The following is a 22,553-nucleotide window of genomic DNA, read 5'->3' on the forward strand; positions in this document are numbered from 1 at the left end:
TCATAAAAAAAACCATTATAAAAATATCAAAACACCCCTAACCATTATTGAATAAGACCTGATCTTTTAAGGGTAATTTAGATATTTAATGTATATATGAAATCAAAAAGGTAAAAAAATCCATTGACACCAAGTTTAAATTTGTTTATTCAAAAAATAATGAAGTCATTTCACTATGCATAACATATGTAAAAATACTTATTTATCCCTTATAAATATTATAATGACAAAAAAACCCCTCCCCTGTAAAATGATAAAACTACCCCTAAACACTATTTAACAGGGTGGTTTGGACAGGGATAAAATAAAAGAACATTATGGACCATTAACAATGTTTTTTCCAAGCCTTTTTATTTACTTATAGTTGAACCCTTTTGTTTCTTTTTTTTTACTTCATTTAATTTTGTTTGCTTATTTTTCTTATTTTCATTTGTATATGAATTTTTTTCTCAATTAGTAATCTATATTTTTAATTTTTTATAAATACAAAATATTTTAAAAATAATTTATATGTCAACTAAAATTAAATTATCTTTTCAAATAAATTTAAAACACACCTTTTATATTAATTTAATATATTTAAAAAACTTATTAAGTTTTTTTAAAAAAGTTACTATGTATAAAAATCGGAATCATCAAGATTAATATTTGTAATCTTTTATTTATTTATTGTATTATTTTAACTTATTAGATTTGATAGATAGACTCTTTATTTTTTTATTTCATCATTTAATATTTACTTAATTCAAAATTAAGTTTTATAATTATTTTGATATATTTTATATATAATTATTATGTTCTTGTGACTCAAGTTACAAATTTAATAAATCAATCTAAATTAATCTTGATCGATTCAATTTATTATTATATTAATATTAGAAAAATAATATTATTTTAAATTTATTTAATCAAAATATTTTTTTATTTACTTGACATCCAAACTGTCTTAAAATTATTAAGTCAACTAACCTTCTTCCAATTTAATTTTTTTAATATTAAAAACACTAAGAAGGATATTTTTACACTAACAACAAATTGATTATAGCGGGTCAAAATCAGGATCAATGAAAGTGTGTACCGAATATTTTTTTAATTCCTTAATATTATTTTATCATTTTCATCGTCACCACAGTCTGTTTAGGGGCCCCACCTTTCCTTCTCTCGGTAGAACTCCCTCCCTCCAAATCCCCCATTCCTTCCTCCATAAGCAAAAAAGACTCCCCCTCCTCCCTCCTCCCTCAAACCCCTAACCACCATCAACCATGCAAGAACCGGACCTTCACGATTTATCCGACGACGCCGATTACGCCGCCTCTCTTCAACAAGTACAGCACTCAATCAATAACTCACTCACATTTTCACTAAATTCAATTCAATTCACAAAACACCTTTTCTTTAATCATCTCCGTGCCTTGTTGTTTTGATCCAGGGATCGGCGAGCATGATGATGACGCGGAGCGACAGCGGAAAGAGTACCTCGTCGAGCTTGCCGGAAGGCGCAGCAGTTGTATATCTGAAAGATAACGTCACAATTCATCCTACTCAGTATGCGTCCGAGAGAATCAGTGGTCGACTGAAGCTTATCAAGCAAGGCTCTTCTCTCTTTATGGTAATTTAATTAGGTTTTTATTAATTAGTTTATTGATTATCTGTTTATATGTAACTCTGTTCAGCGTTTTTTCTAAAATGGGGTTGTTGTTTATGTGATGGCAGACGTGGATTCCGTACAAAGGGCAGATTACGAATGCGAGCTTGTCAGAGAGAGGTTGTGGTTCTGAACTTTTAATTTGGTGAATTACGAGTTGTGATGTAGAGGAGTAAATGTGACATGGTTTTGTTCGTGTAGATAGGAGTCTTTATACCATAAGGGCTGTGCCTTTTACGGATGTGAGGTCCATTCGTCGATATACTCGGACGCTTGGGTGGCAGTACATAATAGTTGTTTTGTCATCAGGTATATATGTTTTTTCTTTCTTTCTTTTAATGAAGGTTGTAATTTTCAGTGATAGACGATGTAGAGTTTTTAACTGTCCGAAGGTGCTTTTAACAAATTGATAAAAATCAATGGATAATTCTACACTAGTCTTGAACTTACAACTCGGTGTGTTGAGTTGTAAAGGCCAACAAATCGAATGTTTACATCCAAGGATAAAAAATTATGTTGTCAAGGTGGTTATAAAAAGTTCTCAACCAACTACTACTTTCTTTCATTTTATTGTCACAAATGAAACCATGTTTTCCTACAAATGAGGCTTTTTGTTTCAGTATTATCATGTGATTGGTGAGCTTTTCAACTCAACCATGCTGTGTTGGAAAACCAGGAATAGTGTAGAATAACTAATATGAATAAAGGTTTTGAATACTTTTAGTCTGATAAATGGTCAATGGTTCAGGTGATGGAATTTAAGATGTTTGTAGTATGTGTTACTATGTCTGATATTTGTTAGAGCACAAACATCATATTTCTCATGGATTTATCACTTTTTACTGTCTGCACTTACATGGAACTATCAAAATTGCACAGTGTGTTGATTGAAGTGAGATTCTGAAGAAATCGGTACTTTGTAGTGGCAATTTGAGTATTGTATGTTATCTATTTTTTCCTTTTGGATATTTGTTTTGAGGAGATGGGCTCTATTTTATATACTTTTTACCTCATCAAGGTATGATTAGTTCTATATCTCTTTATGAACATCTACTTTATTTATCTTTGGTTAATTTTATTGTGAGGTGATTGTTTCTACTTTTATGCACTATTTTTTTTTGGTGTATCTATGCCCTATGTTGAAGGTTATGAGTTTTGGGGGTGTGTTGCAGGACTATTTCTCTTAAAATTGAATCTATCAATCCTTAGATCTATTTCTCTTGATTTTTAAAATGGAGGTGTGTTGCAGGACTCGCATTTCCTTCACTTTACTTCTACAATGGAGGAGTCAAAGAGTTCCTTGCTACAATAAAGCAACATGTTTTTATTGTGAGGTTGGTTATTGATTTACCTTTCATTTTGAGACTCTCTATGCATAGTAAAGGTGCATATCTAGATATTATAAGAGCATCTTTAATATACTAAATTTACATTTGTTGACAAAGAAATTAAAATAGATCAACCTTTCATGTCATTGTGCTAATCTTGTTCATCCTTTCAATATTCATAGCACTGTTCATTGGGCAAGTTTCACTTCTAGGTCCCTCGAGTTTTATATCCTTTTCGACTTGATCATTCAACTTTATTTTGTTTCAAATTTTCCTTAAAAGTTATGTTGTCCTGCCCCATGTTTTTTTATTTCCTTCAGATTGCAATGCTATCACACGTCCAAGGTGTCAAATAATGTTCCAGCATTAAATGAGAGGTCAAATTTATAGGATGAGAATTTTAGTTATTGTAAATAAAACAATTAAAGAAACAAAGATCAAAATTAACATTAACAAAAAAAATAACAACTCTTTTCCCATCTTTATTTTTCAAAAGGTGCGTAAAACTACACTTTCATCCTTCAATTTTTTATTTTTTATATTTGGTCTTTGCTAAAATTTATTTTTTTAATTTTTCATTCCTTGGATCTTGAGAGAGGCGAGAGAAAGTCGTTGTAAAGAGAGAGAGGAGAGAGAAAGGGTTTTGGCCACATTCCGATAACAAAAAAGGCCAATCTTCATGTTAATGGGTTCGTCTTGGAAAGGGAGTTCAATGGTGGTGGTGTTACCTTTTGAACATGCTGGAAAAAGTAGATTGGAGCCTGCAAAGTTTTTTAAATTCGGTTTTTAGAGTGATTGGGGTTGAAAATGGGTTTATTGAGTTTTCTTTGATGTTTTTTAAGTGTTTTCAGGTTAAAACAAATTGAAAATTGAGTTTTTGGGGTCTAAAAACCCAATTCCTGATTTTTGGTGATCGGAGAAGGTAGCAGTGGATGACATGTAGTTTGCCTAGGCAGAAGACTTGTGGTCTACACAATTTAAAAAAAAAGAACAATTACCTTTTTTTTAAAACAAAACAAAACCCAAATCTTGATTTTCATTGATCGGAGAAGGTAACAGTGAACAACATGTCATTTGCCTAGACAACGATGTGTCGTCTGCTCAATTTAGAAAAAAAAAAACAATTGTCATCCGCTTGTTTTATTTTTTGAAAGGGAAACCAAGAGTGCAAGCCTGAGCTTTTGCCTTTTAGGTTAGCATGCGGGCTCGTCTTCCATCCCCAGTAGCCCTGACTTTTGTTTTCAATTGTTTTAATTAATATCCTATGTTATTTTTTTTTAAATTGACCAAATTAACTATTTTTAAAATAATAAATATTTTGGCTGGTTTATTTGATTTCATAAAACCTCCATTACCTCTAATAGATTATTGTCATTTATTTTTAATTATTTTCTTAGATTTAAAATCGATCAGTTGTACATGTATTATGCATTTATAAAAATAAAAATTATATGTTCTTAACAACCATAGTAAATCTATAAGATATTTAAAAAAATGTATAATATAAAATGGGCAATTGAGGTAAAATATTTGCATTTATGGAAAAATTCTCTTCCCACTTTAGTCTTTAATCAGCGCTAACAATTTTTTTCTTCCGATTTATCAGTTAATATGTTTTTTCATTTATTGTATTACACACACAAATCATCTTTCCATTCCTCTTTTAACAAATTTAATGATATGAAAAAAAAACTCATCTATAATGATGGCATCTTTTTTTTTTTCAAAATTAACTTGTAATCCTACCCGCAACATATCACATGTACATTGGCTAGTATTGTGCTATGCATGGAGCGCATTTTATAAATAGAATTGACTGATTTTTTTCATTGTTTATTCTTGGATGCCTTGTTTTCTAATCTATTGGTGCTATGTGGTGAGAAACTGCTTCAAGGTTATCTTTGAAACTTTACTGGGATTAAATGAGTTCCTTGCTTTGTAAGGTATAAGGACCAAAGCCGGGCTGGCCTTGCTTGGGCTATAGCCAAAGCACATTTTGGCCTTATGGAATCTTCTCTCCTTGTAGAAATGGGTTGGACGGGGGGTTGTTGGTTCTCTTTCTCTCAAGGCTGTTTCTGATAGAACAAAAAAGAAAGAAATAAATGAAACTACTAGTTTTTCAATAACTTGTAGGTTCCTTCTGCAAACATTGTTGTCTGGAAAGGGAAGTTTAAAAAGCATAGGAAAAGGGTAGCAGCATGAAGTTTGTCCTGTCATGTCTTGTATAGAGTTTCTGATATGAAAGAAATGGTAATACTTTTGTGGTTTAAAAGTTCTAGTACAAAGGTTGAAGTGAAGGAACTGTCTTCCTCACCTATCTAATGAATGATATCTTTGTTTTGCCATTTTTCTGTCTTTCTTCTAGGGCTTTATGGGTACTCTTACATTTAGGAGCTGGGTTTTTTGCAATTGTTCTTCTCATTGTTGCTCCTATTCTTTTGCCTTGTTTAGCTCTCCACATATTTCCCATATGCTTCTGTGTTGCCCCTTTGCTTCTATCAACTTAAATAATGGAGGAATGTTGTTTAAGATGAGTGTGGCATCATATTGTGTTCATGTCAAGCATGAAACCTTATATGAGCTGTGATGTTAAGTTATGCTTGACACATTCTTTTAGATTAAGTGTACACATTTTTTATGGTGGACGGGAACCTACTTACACCTTGGAGACCAGACATCTTTCAAAAGAATTAAGTGGAAAAAAAAAGATGATTAGAACAGAAGTGCCTTCTCCAAGAAAGGCCCGGTCTTGTTTTTTAATCTTATTTGCTTGTTTTGTTTGTGCATTTCAGGATATCTTTTCAGTTGTAAGATTGATTTGTTTACGAGGTCCTTAACCTTGTTTACTCTTACATCTATCTGATCTTATTTATCATCAGAGATGCCATTTCTAGTAATCTTGTTGCTGTCCATCAAATTTCCAGGTCATTAGAAGATGCAAATGTATTCCTGGTGAATGATTTTCAAAATCCCTTTCAGGTGCGGATGAACATTCCTTTGTTCTCTTTTTAGATAATCAGAAACTGCCTGTCTTTAATTGCAGATATTGCTTTTAAAGGTTGGTTTGCATAGACATTGATTTCTACTAGGTTGTGCCATCTCAATCATTTCTGTTATGTTTTAGGGTGTATCCCCTGAATTAATCTAGATATTCAAAATCCTGATATGTTTGGTTGACATGTTATTACGTTTCATTTTGCCTCTGTTCTTTCTTTTGATGATTTTTAACTGGGTTTTGCAGCGAACTTTGTCCTCTTTAGAGTTGCCTGTTTCTATTGCAAGTAGGCCATCTGCATCTGTTTCAGATGGTGGTGAATATTCATCTTATGAACTCCAAGGGAGGATTGATGGCAGCATCCATGAAGACATTCCTAGGCCTTCTCAAAACCACGGGAGGCAGAAGCACAAGAGTCATGATCCTGCTCGAGATCTAACAATCCAAGTACTGGAAAAATTTTCTCTTGTGACTAAATTTGCTCGGGATACAAGTTCACAACTGTTTCGTGAAAGTAATAGCAATGGCTATGGTGCTATCGAGAGGAAAAGTTCTAGCCACTCCCCCCCTGATATCCCCCATGAGGCATCAATGGATGCAAAGGTAGCTCCTGGGGAAGGTCCTGTTCCCTCAGATCCTCTGGAGGTACCCTTTTCTCTACTTGAGCAATTTGAATTTATTAATATTTTGGGACCCTCTGGAGTTTAATTAAATTATTGGTCTTCTTGTGTCCTGCTCCTAAAAGGTGATATATTTTTTGTTACATTTGATGTGTACTCTTTATAACACACACACACACTTCTCAGATTACACATAACCCTTAATGTGCACATCATCATTAGGTTTGCATATGCACCTGAAACTGGTATTGGCATAGTATTTGGTACTATATCTGCAAATTGCATTAATTTACGCCATTGTGGGGCTTTTGCATATAGGTTTTCGACAGTGATGTTGCTGAACATTTTGTTCTTCTTACTTTTGTTTGAATCATATCATACAGAGTTTACTTGCAACTTTTGAATTTGATGTATCAAATTTCTTTCCTTGTTTTGGTTTTTCTTCTTGTTCTGAGGAAATTCATTATAGGGCAATACTGATTTTGTTAGCTGGTGAACGGAATGGGGCAACCGATTCTTTCTGTTGGTAATGTATTGTTTTTTAAAAGAGGGCATGGCTGACTGGTGCAGTACCCGGTGCACCAGGAGTTCACAAAGACTAGCTTTGGCTTGCAAGTTTACCATTAAGTCTTTAGCAATAGCATGGATAGTAATTTAAATCCACCATTTACCAAAGGTATGAATATGTTGTTACTAAGAATCAAGTTATTGGAAATGGGTTTTACCAATGGGAACTTGTTGGAAATGGGTGGTGTTTTTTAAGTATTTAATAAAATGTATCAAAGCATTTATTTTGAATGTGGTAAAAACAAAATTTTCTTGGGAGCCCAGACACCGCTTTTGATTTATTTTTTTACAGGTTTATGTCGCGAGAAGGAAGACTTCAACAACCAACAGAACTTTTCCTCTCAATAGCACCATAGCCAAAATTTTGTTAAACTTTTTTAATGTTCCCCAGAAGAAAGTTCTGTTGGCGTAAGGAATGGGTCTTCTTACATTTGAGGAAAAGTTCTGTTGGTGTAATTCTTCTCGAGAAGTTGGCGAACTTTTCCTCTCAATAGCCCCATGATCTGTTGGTTGTTAAAGTAGGAGCCCTAAGCATGAGTCTTATATGTAAGGGTTTTGCCATAGTAGCACCTCATATTTCATATTGTGATCCAACTCAAGGACCAAAACACGGATGCCATTATGCATTACATATACTTTTCATGTTCTTGACTTGCTTTTAGAAAGTTAGATTGTAGATCTCCACATACTTATGGTATGTAGCTTTTCCTTCATGTAATTCCATTGCTTCCATTAGAATATCAAAATGCCACAGAAGAAAAGCACCTGTAATTGCTGACTGTTTGATTCATTAATATTAAGAAATTTAAGATAATAATGACTTTCCTTGGGATGATCTAAACCGTGTTTCATGGAATCTCTTTTTTCCTATTTGCGTTGATCAATAAATACAATCATTCTTCTTTATAGAAGTGGGATTTATTATTTTCCTCACCTCTTTGTGGCAGTTCGATAAAATGACACTTGTATGGGGAAAACCAAGACAGCCTCCCTTGGGGTCTGAAGAGGTAAAGCTTTTTTGCCTGAAGATAAATTCTGTATCGCCTTTATGATAGATCTGTCAATATGAATGTCTCTTTTTCAGTACTCTTAAATGTTTGTTTTTCTTGCTGTAGCCTTTTATTTTGGTCTCAGTCACATCCTTGCATTGACCCAACTGCTCTTTTATCTGTAAACCATAATAGTCTTTGGATGCCTGTGATTTATACAACTCTGATTTGACATTTACTGCGATTTCTCAATCTTATTTTTTAGAAGCTCATGTGCCAAACTCAGTGAGTTTAAGGGTTTCAGATCCCACCATGAGAAACCACTGTCGTGGTTTGTCCATTTCATATGCTGTAGCTTCCCATTGAAGACGAATTTTATCGTACCTGTGGCCCTTAACCCTGATTTTTTACTCAAGACTCTGAATGTACATGCCACTATTTTTTTTCTCAAAAGTTCTGTGTTTTCAGTGGGAAATTTTCTTGGATTCTGAAGGGCGAATCATAGATTCAAAAGCCTTAAAAAAGAGAATATTCTACGGGGGAGTTGAGCACTCAACATGCAAAGAGGTTTGTTCTTTGCTCTCAGCAAACAACTGTTTGCTGAGACTTTTTGGCTTAATATGTTAATCTTCTTAGGATTAACAATAATGAATATAGGTCTGGCCACTTCTGTTGGGATATCATGCTTATGATTCAACATATGCTGAGAGGGAATACCTCAAGTCAACCAAAAAGTCAGAGTATGAGACAGTAAAACAACAATGGCAGGTTTGTTGCAATTCTCACTTTTTCATATATTAAAGCTGAAGTCTTCACCTGTTGTTTTCTATGCTCTTATTTTTCTTGTCATTTCTACTTCAACTGATTCATGAAACATGCTATTTTGTTGCCGGCATTTCACTTGCTTGGGCTTGTAGGATACTATTAGGTTTAATGATTGTTAATGCATTGTTGTAGAAACGGAAAGAGTGATTTGCTTTCATGTTGTCTAAATTCCTCTTTATAATAATCAGCTAAATAGAAGGGACAACAAGAAGAGCAATTTTGTTTCTTTTGTTGATTATGCAAAACTTTTGCAGACTGGGTGCGCACAGTACACTCAAATAAACCATGTGTTTGTCAGGCTTTTGGCTCAGCTTTCCTTCTCTCATAATCAGCTAAAAGGAGTGCTTTGCTTTCAAGTTCAATGGAGCCAGAGAGGCTTTAAGACCCAGTCCCAAACTAGTTGGAATTAGCTACATGGATTTTCCTTCTTCTTTTTTTAGGCTAAAATTTCTTGGGCTTGGTGGAAGTTATGTTGTACCATATCTAGGCTTTCACTTTTTAAGTTCAGATAGATGATATTTTGTTGTTTGTCAGTTTATTATCCTAATTACCTGTATTGTCATTGGATGATTGGAAATTAGTTTTGTTTGTCAGGACAAGTGCAATACTACTTTCTAATCTGATTGATGACTTTTTTTTCCACAAAAAATACATGCTTTTATTTGTTCTATTCAGGAAAAGATGAAATTTCATTTTTAAAGTTAGGTTTAACCTTAACTATGATGCTATGTTTTGGTCTCTCTGGTATGTGTCAGAACAGCTGGTTCTTTCATGCATCTCTAACAGTTAGGGTCATTGCAATTCTTCTAATCTATTTTTAAGAAGTTTCCTTTGAGCTGTAATACTTACCTTTTCTTTTGGCCTTGCAGAGTATCTCTACTGAACAGGCAAAGAGATTTACAAAATTTAGGGAAAGGAAGGGCCGTATAGACAAAGATGTGGTATGCATGAAACTACCATAGCTGTTTTTCGAGATTTAAATTATTGATTTTAATACATAAAATAAAAAGATAATTTAAGTTAATTTTAATGGTTGTTCTGTTATGTGTTCAAGGTGAGGACTGATAGAACGTTGTCTTTCTATGAGGGGGATGATAATGCAAATGTGAATATCTTACGTGATATTCTTTTGACATATTCCTTTTATAACTTTGATCTTGGTTACTGCCAGGTAATGACTTAATTTGTGCAATTATTTGTTGAAGGAGATGCTGTTTGTTATCCTTTGTGACATTTATGGAGTCATTATTTTGTATTTGGTGGTTGTTTTTATATTGCATTGAAGTAAATTTGGAAGTACCATAATACATGTCATTAATTGCATTCAAGGAGATTGGTACCTTGTGCAATTTGCAACTTTTGGTGCTTAGCAGTGTTGCTTGATCTTGTTATTCCTTTCTACCTATACTCCTGTTTCTACGCTTCTTTTTTCATGTTACTTCTGTTTCTGTGCTTTTTCATGCACTTTATATCGAATTCCATGTTTTCTATTCTCATCCTGATATGTATTACTGTAAATAAACAAAATGGTTTCAATAAGGATAAGTCTATTAATTCTTAGTTGCAGTTTATCTTAGTGTAGTTTCCTATGCTCTCATCCAGGTTCAGAAAACATTAGAGTGGGTAAAAGATTACCTCTTCCTTTTGGGCAAAAAATGTTTAGTGATTACATTCAAGGCCTTTTTCCCCTCATGCTTGAGAAATTGGTGTATTGGGGATGCTGAATATTCTTGTCTGTCCCTTTTTTTTTTCTCAGGGTATGAGCGATTTACTATCCCCAATTTTATTTGTGATGGAGGACGAATCAGAAGCATTTTGGTGTTTTGTGGCACTGATGGCACGTCTTGGACCCAATTTTAATCGTGACCAAAATGGCATGCACTCTCAGCTTTTTGCATTATCTAAGGTCTCCCCCCTCCCTACAAGTATTTTCTTTCTCTTTTTTTCCCTGAAATTCGATTTTGTTTTTTTTACTATGTATCTCTTGGATTATAGCCGTCGTAAATTTAGATTCTGTTTTCTTTCTAAGTGAAAATCAGGGCCCTTTTGGCTTAATTAATTATGATGATCCTCTGCTTGTGTTGTCACTGTAAAATGGATATCAAATTGTGAAGGCTAAATGATCATTATGTTGGGATGTTACAACTGTGGATGAAGGTTAGGTGGTAGCTGGATTTTCAGTAAATTGTTCTGATGGGCCACAGTTACTAGTTGAACTAACTATTGCTATTTTTGTGGCAGCTGGTGGAGTTGCTTGACAGCCCACTACATAACTATTTCAAGCAGAATGATTGCTTGAATTACTTCTTTTGTTTCCGCTGGGTTCTAATACAATTTAAAAGGTCAGATTTGTGGATTATTTGTTCCTCTTTTTCCGCTCTTAGGATTGATGGATGTCTTTTTAATGAAGCTGCTGGCATACCCTTTCAATGCATCTTGTTTTTCTTGCAATTACAAGCACAGCATAGGGGATATAAAACAGAATATTTCGCTCATATACAAGTTAAAAATATATTTGATGCTGATACTAGTTTTGGATTTTCAACTAGTTCAATTTAGCTTCAATTTAAAATGATTGTAGTAGTTAGTCTATTTTTTGTTTCACCAAGAAGAAGATACTTGCATGCATTCTGAGATCATTGAGTCGAAAACACTCGAATGCTGCTGGTGAGGGCTTGAGTTAGGGCCTACTTGAAATTGTGGTAACGGTGGCGGTTCAAAGTACTTTTCGCTTAGAAATGTATCAAAATGAAGTTTTTTTTATTTTTAAAAAATTATATTTGATATCAGTACATCATCTGAAAACATAAAAAAAAAAAATCAAAATTTTTGAGAATGTGGTTTGCACCGCGTTCCCAAACACACCTTAGTGATGAATGGAATATACTTTACTAGTTTTCAATACAACTTGAATGTATCTATCTACCTTCAAATAAATTCCAGCAGGTGATGTTTGAGATGTTTTTCCCCGTAGGCATCTGAGACCTCTCCTTAATTGAGAAGATTGATACATAATATAAAAGAATGCTGGACAATACACTAGAGGTGCATTCTTTTGTGTGACCAACATAAAACCAGTTTTGCGACAAGATAAGATGCCTACGGGGAAAAACATCTCAAACATCACCGTGGTCCAAGTTGTTACTAAATTCAGTGATGTTTTCATACCCCTAGTATCAAAATGTAAAGGCTATGCTCTCTTACTGCTGGAGAAGAAAGGAAAGGAGGTGTTATCGTCTCTTTATTTTTCTCACTATGATTTGCCAAATCTTCAGGGAATTTGAATACAAGAAAACAATGCGATTGTGGGAGGTGTTGTGGACCCATTATTTGTCTGAGCACCTGCATCTGTATGTATGTGTTGCGATCTTGAAGCGGTACCGCAACAAGATTATGGGGGAGCACATGGACTTCGACACCCTCTTGAAATTCACCAATGAGCTGAGTGGCCATATAGACCTTGATTCAATTCTTAGAGATGCAGAGGCTCTGTGCATATGTGCTGGTGAGAATGGTGCTTCTGCTTGCATCCCCCCAGGGACACCACCTTCGCTGCCTATCGAGAATGAGAATGCTTTATTGTATACTCAAGAGGAGGATGAAGTACTGTAATAAGATCCTTCCCATTGGTACGATATCACCAGCATTATTTTTTGTATTCTTTATGGAATAGCTGTGTATAAATGTTGATCTTTCAATATAAATTGTTATTAATCAAGTAATCATCGACTCCATTTTCTATCTTCCCTAAATTTAGTCTTGTATATAAACTTGGCTGGACCAACGTGGTCGGACCCTCATTATATATTATTGTTTCTTGTTCACATTTCCCAAAGAAAGGGATATGCTTTTGTATTTTTTTTTTTATATTTGGCTTTGAGTTTTAATATATTTTTTATTAAAATTTGAAAATTATTTTAGTTTTAAATTAATATTTTTTTAGTATTCTAGACGGTAATTAATTTTTTTAAAAAAATTTAATATATTTTTAAATAAAAAACAATTTAAAAAAATATATTAGACTTTCAAATAGCATTATAGTGAAATCATCTTTGATTTATTTTGAACGAAGCCTACAAGTTTCCAGCTCGTTCTAGAGAAGAGACATTGTCGTAGTCGTAGGGATGGCTGGGCATGGGTGCACCTATCAGCCGATTGTGATGTTTTATTTTTTTCGGGCCCACCTTTGGAAGAAAAAATAACGGGATGAATGCTTGCGACAAGATGCTGATAATTTTCTCACGTTGTGCTTCACTTTAACCCCTTACCTTGTAGCCTGCAACTCCATTGCTCGATCTGTTCCGAGGATGTCTTCATTTTTGTGGGACTTGCATCTGTAACTCTTAAGGGTGTCACGGCAGGCTAGGTGACGGATTTCTGATTCCGAGTATCATGCTACTTGATCTTAACCATTAGATAAATATTTATTTATTTATTTTCATTTCATGTGTTGTAATTTTTCTTTTCATTTTAATGGGGATTTCGGGTTTTTTATTCAACTTGTATATATTACAGGAAAAGCAAATAGCTTGTTTGGAATTGTAGTTGAAGTTACAATTTAAAATAATTTTTGTTAAAAATATATTAAAATAATATATTTTTTATATTTTAAAAATTATTTTTTAGATTAAATTATCAAAATAATTTGAAAATATATATATAAAAAATTTAAAAAAAATTTGAATTTTAAGAGAACTTCCCAAACACGCTCGAAGAGTGTCACCTGCATATGGCCATACATCTGTTTGAAACATATTTATCGCTAATATATAATGTAGAATCCATAAAACAATCCTCAACAGCGCAGGAAATAGCACAGATTTTCCTATTCCATGGAGAGGTCAATCTTGTACTATTTCAAGTAGAAGTAGTCTTATCAGATGCAGGGTCATGCATGGAGTCTGATATCATAAACTATGGCATGACAAATAGTGTGCCCTTCTGTAAAATGACGTCTCACCAATCACCAGTCACCACCACAGCCTACTGATTCAAACAAAACAAAAGAATCCCAGTAGGCTAAGAAAGGCTCATCGTCAAAGACAAAAGTATCATTGTTGTCTGGCACCATTGGAGATTCTATGTAGTAGTTCATCATGCTCTGTGCATCTTGTTGTGCCCATACATCACTTACAGCACTTCTCTCTTCTCTCTCTTGGTTCTTCCCTTTCAATTCTTCAGTGCTGCCTATTGGACTCGTGTTGCCAGTGGGCTGGGAATCGCCAAGTGCACGGAGTCTCTTGCTTTTGTTCTCCTTGGTGTTATTGTCGTCCTGATCTGGGTTTGAGTCGGTACCTTTTCTTTTGCCTGAAGGCAATCTCTTGTTCAAATGGGTATTCCAGTAGTTCTTCACCTCATTGTCTGTCCTACCTGGAAGTCGACCGGCAATAAGTGACCACCTGCATGTAACAATAAAAATGAAATGAAAGCCAGACAAGATGTTATATAACATCGATCTTCTAATCGGCATTGATGAGTAGGGAGGTTTTCAACGAGGACAAAGCGAAGAAGCGCCGAGCCACTGACCTGTTACCAAGAAGCTTATGCATCCTAATTATCATGTCTTCTTCTTCTTGGGACATCCCACCTCGTTTAATATTGGGTCTTAAATAATTCTTCCACCTTAATCTGCAGCTTTTGCCACCTCTCATCAAACCTGCAACAATGCAAGTATAATAAATATTAATATCCCACCTGCAGCTTTAAGCTAAAAGAAAGAAAAAATCAGTCTAGACTTTAGGCTTTACATAGTTTGTAATCGAGTCTGTGCAAAGACTTTAAGCTTTATATAGATTACTCCTTTTGTGCAAAGAGGAGTTTGTAATCGAGTTATACAATAGATAGAGCTAAGTACCTGATTTCTTAGACACAGTTGACCAGTTGCCTTCACCATGAGTCTCTACATATGTTTTCAGGATCAAGTCCTCCTCTGGTTTCCACAAACCTTTCTTGGCCTTAGGCTTTGCTTCTCTACTCTCCATCTCTCTCTCTCTCTCTCTCTCTCTCTCTCTCTCTCTCTCTCTCTATGTATCTGCCTTTCAAAAATACTTAGTGGAAAAGAATTGTTAAAGAGAAAGGTTTATATAGAGGTTATATTTTGCATGTGTGGATGTCACTATCCACCAGTAAATACCAAGCCTCACCCGTGCGTAGACATATAACACTGTTACTCACATTAGAATCCCAAAATGGATTGATTGACATGAGGGCTCTGTACATATTTTGCTTCACTTTATCTTTTCCTAGGCATTGCCACACTGTAAAAGCAAAGCAAATCTCAGTTCCACTTTCGTAATAAGAGTAGAGAGGACCCAGTTAAACGTATGCAGGATCTGGGAAGTCCAACCATACGACCCCGATGTCTCCTCCCTCCTGCATGCTTTTGTGCTGTAATCTCAAGGTACCAAACAGTCGCATGGAATTTTTTTAGTTATGGTCGTATTAAACTTCGTTTTTTAAGTTACTTTTAGGGTTGCAGCTTGCAATAATGCATCATCTGTCACACACTTAAGATACACATCACATGGAGCATGGACTGATCGATCCCTCTCAAGTTTAAATTTTAGCTTGCATCTTTCAAGGTTGTATCTGGCCAGAATCTCAGTACAAAAAGAAAATATACATAATAGACAAAATTAAACGCATTTGATTAGAAGGGTAAAGACAGAAACAAAAATTAAAAGTTTTTTTATAATAATTTTAGAGCGAATATTTAAAATATAAAAAACACGAGAAATTAATATTTCTTCTATCTTAATTGTTTCTGTATCTTTTATCCAGAGAAACTGCATTCAAAACCCAAGAGATTGAGAGATTGGGAGACCATGGATGTCCACATTGTATACCAAATATAAGGTTTATTCTACTTTATTAGGAAAAAAAAATATTAACCAGTCAATCCAATGATCATGACGTTAATTTACATACTGAACTAGTTAATTTGTGTCCAATCCGATTTCCGTATCTTTCTTTCGGGAAAAAAAGAAGAAGTGGATATTTCTAAACTAGCTAGTTAGATTTGGTGCGTGTTAAAGAAAGACTAGCTAGATATCATTGAGCTTTACAAGGCAATATGAGCAGAATCACCCATGGTGAAATGAAGTATGAGAAATGAACAATGACACCACTACCTCAAGACACCAGCCTTTTTGGTTCGAGTCCCACCACAAAAAATGCCATCTAGTTGGCTCATCTCTCGACCACTTTTTTCAGGTGCACCTGAGTTATAGGGGATCAGAGTGATCACACTTCACCGTTCTCTGAAGAAGCCAGAACTGTCATGATCTCTCATTTATCATTATTGCATCTCTCCCATCATCATTCTTTTACTCATTCCTTTTTCGAGACTATAATATAGGCTTCTCCTTTCCAAATCCTTCGCAACAAACAACGTTTTGGACCGTATGCAGGTCTAAGAAAACGAAGAACCAGCAATGATTTTAGCCATCATTGTGAAGGCGCGCGCATGTGATGACAATGGGCTAAGTTTCACAAAAAGCTTCGGCTTGTTTCACATATATAGGCATGTGAGTATTCTTGATGAGTTGCAAATGGGCATATGCTACTAGGAAAACAAGTTTAGTCTCTCTCACAATTTTATTTTTTTTCCAATTTACCGTCCATCTTTCAACTAAGGCAATTAGTTTTATTTTAGGAGAATATCCAATTAGTCTATTCATTTCTTCTCATTTGGGCCACTCAACAAAACTTTTCTTCGATTGAATCCCTCTATCTGTTAGAATTTCTCATTATTGCACGTGTGTTTGTGATGTGTATTTCATGCACTAAAATGAAATTATTCTCAATATATCTTGATATTTAATATTAAAAATCAAATCAATAATGCTATTTTAGATAAGTAGTTCAGTCGAAGGATTCTAATAAACAAGAGATTTAGTAAAAAAAAAATCATCTGGGGACTCTATTGAGAATCAATACATATATAATATTAAAATTATATTTTTTTTATTTCATTTAAAAAGTTTTTTTTTTCTATTTTCGTGTGTTGGCTGGAGCCATGAGACATTTATTGTTGCAACAAATTAGATAAGATAAAAGGAATTATTTTATTTGATTCAAAGTATACTTGAAAAAATAAGACTTTTTCCATGTGGACTAATTCAAGCTAGGCCCTTAATTTTTATTTTTATTTTTTCCATCTCTTCAAACCCCACCCCCAATCCTACAGATAATATATAGAAAAGGTGTTACCAATAATTTGAATGCCTAGCAAGGTTACATTTTCCAACTTATTTAATTTTCCTGCTTTCTTTTTTAATAAAAACTTTAAGGATCGGTAATCTTGTGATTAAAAAAAATATTTTTAAAACTTAAATATTAAAAACAATATTTAAGAGGATTTATTAAATTCTTTTCAATGTACCTGGCAAATATCATGAAATCTGTGCCTTCACTATTTTTTTTTTTTAATAGGAATTCAATCATTGAGGTAATGGTAGAAATCAAAATGAAAAAGTCATGGTCAGATTCAGTGTTAGAGAATAGAAAATATGAACTGTTTTTTCTTTTTCTTTTTCCCACAAAGTGTGTGCTTAATATTTATGAAAAAAAAAAAAAACCTTTGTGTGTGATCAGCGTGGACTTGACTTTTCTAATTACCAGTGGCAAACATCATCATCAACATGATATGAAAGGTTTTAACTCCAACAATCAAAGAAATTCTAATGAAAATGAATATAAATATATTTTGAAATCTATGTACTATATCTACGTCGACGCACAGGAACAAGGAACTGTTAAATGGGGGGCCTTGTGGGAGGAAAGTGGCCAGCTTGAAACTCATTTCTGGTGTTATATTCTCTTGTAGGGAGACTTTTGTACTGCCTTGCTTTTTTCAGTCATTATCACCATAGATGTAAATTTCTCCAAACGCCCCGTGTTCATAACACTACAGGATTAATAATCACTGTGCATGGAAAGTCATGGAAGGTGACAAATTTAGGTGGACGACAATCCATGCATTGGGTTTAACTCCTAGCTCTATGTAGTGGATATATGCTTTTACAGGAGGAGATTAAAGCTGCACCAAAATCACCACTCCCGTTTTCACCAGACATGCTCCATGCACGGCTTTAGAATCAGCACCCAGTACTGCTGATCACTTCCATCTTCTTGCAAGGTTATCACTTGCAGGGCGGGCCATGGCACCCCCGTCACAAGCTGAGAGGAAAGCAAAATTATAGATTTTGAAGGGCCCATTTTCTTGTAGTGTTTTGATATTTTAAGAGGAAGATAATGAATAATAAAAAGGAAAGAGAAAGGGTTTTGAAAGGGTACGAGTGGACGCTGGAAAGTGAGAGGGAGAGGATCACGTTTTTTCCTCTTTTGGGAGATATATAGAATGAGAGCTTTTGTGAAATCGAAAACGAGAGAGAGAGAGGGTGCGCTGGCTGAGTGGGGAAACACGTTTTTTATTTTTATTTATATATTAATATTAAAAATACAAATAAAAATATTATTTTAATATATTTTTAAATAAAAAATATTAAAAATATATGTAATCACAGCCTCTCGAAGAACCGACAGTTTTAACTATATAAAAGAAATTTTAAATACAAAAACAACAGGTAAAAGGGTCAAAAATTACAAAATAGTAGGTGATTGAAAAATCTCTTTGAAAATATATTTTTTTATTTTTTGAAAATATGATGAACAATAGGGGCTAAAAATCAAGTGATTAATTAATTATTTTTTAAGTTTTTGTAGATCTTAGCACCCCAAGCTACAATTTCTAGGTCTGCCCGTGCTTGCTTCAAATAAACAAAATAGTAGTAAATAGTAGCATTAGAACGTGGAGTCTAATTAGTATTTTAATTATTTTTTTTATTTTTTTCTTTACTTGTATATTTGTATTATAAGATCTTATTAATTATCTCTTCAAATTAAAATATAAAATAGTAAAAAAAGTAAATTATAATTCTTTTTCTATTATATATCAATGAGAAATGAATTAACAAATTAGTAAATTACAATTTATTAGACAATTAAATAATATATTTTATAAGTCTAAATCAACATAATTTATACTATATTCAATGAAATATTTTTTCAAAATGTAAATAAAAAATTAATAAATTAATAATTTATTTTCGACATGATGTGAAATAAAATAAATATTACTATTACGAAATAATTGAACGGGGATGGCACGCAGAATAATGAAATGAAAAGAAAAGAAAGCGTTTAGTGTTTCAAACTTGTTATATAAAGACAAAATAATAACCGGATAAAAGAGACTTTTATTTTGATTTTGATTTTTATTTTATATTGTTTTATATGTAATCAATTAAAATACGATACAAAAACAAGAAAAACAGAACAAACAAAAACAGAGGAGGGACCTGATCATGAGTTAAAACACGTAGATTCTCCACAAAAGTAGACAATCACCTAGGTTGGCACACAATTATTGTATCCTAATAAGGATAAAGTATGCTATTAATTATTAATCACTATATAGAGATTAAAATAAATGTTTATGTGCAAATCGGGCACAGATTACGTTTTGATTATGATAATATGATCCCTTCCCTTTTGCATCATTATTTTACTAAAAATATTTTTTTTTTCCAACTTGTATTCAAGAAGATCACATGAATTTTCCTTCCGTTGTCGTCCTCTTCCATGCAAGCTGCTTTTGATTAGGCTAAGCCCCACCCCAGGCCCTAGTACTGCAGCCTAAAGACTTCCTTTCAATGAATAATACACAGCTAAAAATGATTTTATATATATATATATATATATATATATATATATATGAAGGAATTAATGAGGATGGGGGGTGTTTAGGTTTCCATTCATTTAATAATTTAATGATTTTTTCCCCATATTTTGTACTCTTAATTAGTAAGAATATATTTTTTAGTGGTTGGATTATGGGTTAATCATGTTCTAGTAAGATAATTTATTCTCCTTGTTATAGGAAGCATGTAACATGCAAAATAGTCATCTTTGATGGGATTTTAGAACCCTCGTATGATCAAGTCAATAATCTTTAAACAAATAATTATAATAAATAAAAGAATGAACATTTATTTTTAAGAATCAAAATATTTGTTCTTAATTTTGATATAAAAAATGCTCTAAAATTAAGAAAGTATTTTTGTTGAGAATAGAGATCGTAAACTCTTTAATTGTGTGCTTCTAGGGGTATTTATAATCCACAATTCTTGTTTTTTTTTTGTGAAAATGATGAACTGAAGTATAATTTTATTCTAATAATATTAATGAATTATAAATATTTCTTACACATGCATTAATATAGGATGAGTTGTCCCTGACATTAATATTAATAGGAGATAACAGATGAGTATCCCTAACATTAATATTTTATATTAAAAGCTATGAGAATAAGCAAATAGAGTCATGTGGCTTAACATGAGGCCAAGGCTTTTAGTCTTTTGTGTTTGGCACACTGTCAAGCCCATAGTAAATGGATATTGCAAAATGAGAGTCAAGAAGGTCTTAGCACGCAACCAAGCTCAAGATCGATGAGTCGAGAAGGTAGCCAAACCTAAGGGTGATGAGTCTGGCAATTCACTAAACTCATTCCCGATTAGGCTCGGTGTGCAACCAAGCTCAAAGATGTTGGTTCTGAAATCTTGTTAAACTCATGTCTGTTTGAGCTTAACACGTAGCCAATCCCAAGAGTATTGGATCTCGTAACTCGCCAGACTGTGCCCTACTAGGCTTGGCACGTAGCCAGATCCAAGGGTGTTGGGTCTGGTAGCTCAGCAACCTCATATAAACTTGAGCTCAACACTTTGTCAAGCCCAAGGACAGTGGTCTGCTAACTTGCCAAGCCTATTTATGTTTGGACTTGGCACATAGTCGAGCCCAAGAGTGTTGGGTATGGAAGCTCACCACACATGTATCCAATTGGGCTCGACATGCAGCAATGCTAAAGAGCGTTGGGTTTGACAGCTCGTTGACCTTATGCCCAATTAAGGTTGGCATGCTGCCAGGTCTAGGGATGCTGGAACTTTTAACTTGTCATAAATATACCCACGTGGACTCAGCTCGTAATCACGCCCAAGAATATTGGGTCTATAAGCGAGCTAGACTTGTATTATTTGAGGTTAACATCCTGTTAAACCTGGAAATATTAGGTATGGACACAACTCCTACCCATACCCATGTATCAATATATTATCACTTTAGACCTCCTATACTAGGACTTAGGTTTTTATAATAAAGTAAAAAAAAAAAATCATCCATCACTAACTCTTATAACATCCATTAGTTTTTATTTTTTACAAGCCGATAGAGGCCAAAAGAACAACCACCTACACATTTCTCAAAGATATGTATATCATATCCAGAAGCCGTTTTATTTAGAAGAATGCTAACAAAACCTCATCTATCTCAAATTATCTGGGTGGAAGATGTCTCCAATTATACCTGCACTATCTTTCGTTCAGCAGGATTCTCCTATTTCTATATATTTAATGTGATTTCAATACTTGAAAAAATGACAATTGATAGATATTGATGAATTACAAATCTCATAAATATTATCTAATTAATTGTATACAAAAGGACTAATTTCCATATTTATATGTAAAAGACTTAATTTGTATGATTTATTGCATGGAAAAAGATAACAAGTGCTTAAAAATAACATATATTTTAAGAATTCAATAAATTCATAATTCAAATTTAAACATGGAAATAATTACACTATGTTGGAACACGTGCATTCATGTATAAACACATGTTAAATAAAAAATTTGTATAGAAAACATACATAAATTTATTATAACTAATCAATGCATGGATGATTAATACAAAATCGAACATGAAAAAAAAAGCATTATTTTGAACGCATTCATTGAATAAAAATATGAATTAATTAGGATCATTATTAATTTCTTCTTTTTCTTTTTCTTTTTCCCTAGACAAGAGGCCGGTCCCATGGGAGTAATGATTTCTTTGTTTGGATTCGGTTCTTGTCTTTTTTTAATTATTTGAACTTGTGGGTCCACGTTGAATTTCTCGCAGTTTTTTGGCCGTACAAATTTTCATGCTGGAATAATTCACAATGCATTTGATATATAATACTGGATTGGACATGACAGGATTTTGCATAGAAATTTCTGTGGTGGTTGCTAGCCATCACACTCGTAATTGAGAACGATTGGTGATATATTATTAGTTATATTTTAAATTTATATTAAAATAAGTATAAATATAATAAAATAAAATTTATGATTTATCAAAAACAATAAAAATATTTCTACCTATCAATTACTCTATTTCTCCACTAACTACTTTGTAATCTCAAATGATAGATATCTCACTATTTTCTCCAAATCAATTATAAAAAGTTCAAAAAGGGAAAGGAAATGCATAATTAAAATGTTAAGAAATAATGGAGATGCAGGGGATCGAACCCTGTACCTCTCGCATGCAAAGCGAGCGCTCTACCATTTGAGCTACATCCCCTTCCTGTACAGATTGCCTTATTTTAGTTTTCCAATATGCATCAGATTATACAGGTCTGTACATGGGCTTTGAGGAGCTTCGGCTATCATTGTGAGGTTCTATCTTTATATTTTTTTTTTT

The 22,553-nt window shown here is 33.5% G+C and overlaps 2 protein-coding genes and 1 non-coding gene across 3 annotated transcripts; 1 reads left to right on the forward strand and 2 right to left on the reverse strand.

The window, feature by feature from the left end:
- Positions 1-1,129: 1,129 nt before the first annotated feature.
- LOC133674423 (uncharacterized) lies at positions 1,130-12,691 on the forward strand. The gene is made up of 15 exons (XM_062095515.1): positions 1,130-1,325; positions 1,430-1,609; positions 1,714-1,765; positions 1,847-1,954; positions 2,895-2,979; positions 5,898-5,952; positions 6,215-6,613; positions 8,103-8,162; positions 8,613-8,711; positions 8,802-8,912; positions 9,839-9,910; positions 10,024-10,140; positions 10,726-10,875; positions 11,211-11,311; positions 12,245-12,691. Exons 1-15 carry the CDS (start codon positions 1,263-1,265, stop codon positions 12,579-12,581), a joined length of 1,989 nt encoding a protein of 662 aa, XP_061951499.1. The 5' UTR covers positions 1,130-1,262; the 3' UTR covers positions 12,582-12,691.
- Positions 12,692-13,711: 1,020 nt separating this feature from the next.
- Positions 13,712-15,014, reverse strand: LOC133674258 (transcription factor MYB82-like). Its single transcript, XM_062095288.1, has 3 exons — positions 14,824-15,014; positions 14,496-14,625; positions 13,712-14,368 (listed from the first exon to the last, which is right to left on the reverse strand). The coding sequence occupies exons 1-3, from the start codon at positions 14,948-14,950 to the stop codon at positions 13,933-13,935; spliced, it is 693 nt and encodes a 230-aa protein (XP_061951272.1). The 5' UTR covers positions 14,951-15,014; the 3' UTR covers positions 13,712-13,932.
- A 7,346-nt stretch (positions 15,015-22,360) lies between these two features.
- TRNAA-UGC (transfer RNA alanine (anticodon UGC)) lies at positions 22,361-22,433 on the reverse strand. The gene has a single exon. It is a non-coding gene; the product is annotated as a tRNA-Ala (tRNA).
- Positions 22,434-22,553: the final 120 nt, after the last annotated feature.

This window comes from Populus nigra, chromosome 15 (genome assembly GCF_951802175.1).
Source record: "Populus nigra chromosome 15, ddPopNigr1.1, whole genome shotgun sequence".
Taxonomy (NCBI): domain Eukaryota; kingdom Viridiplantae; phylum Streptophyta; class Magnoliopsida; order Malpighiales; family Salicaceae; genus Populus; species Populus nigra.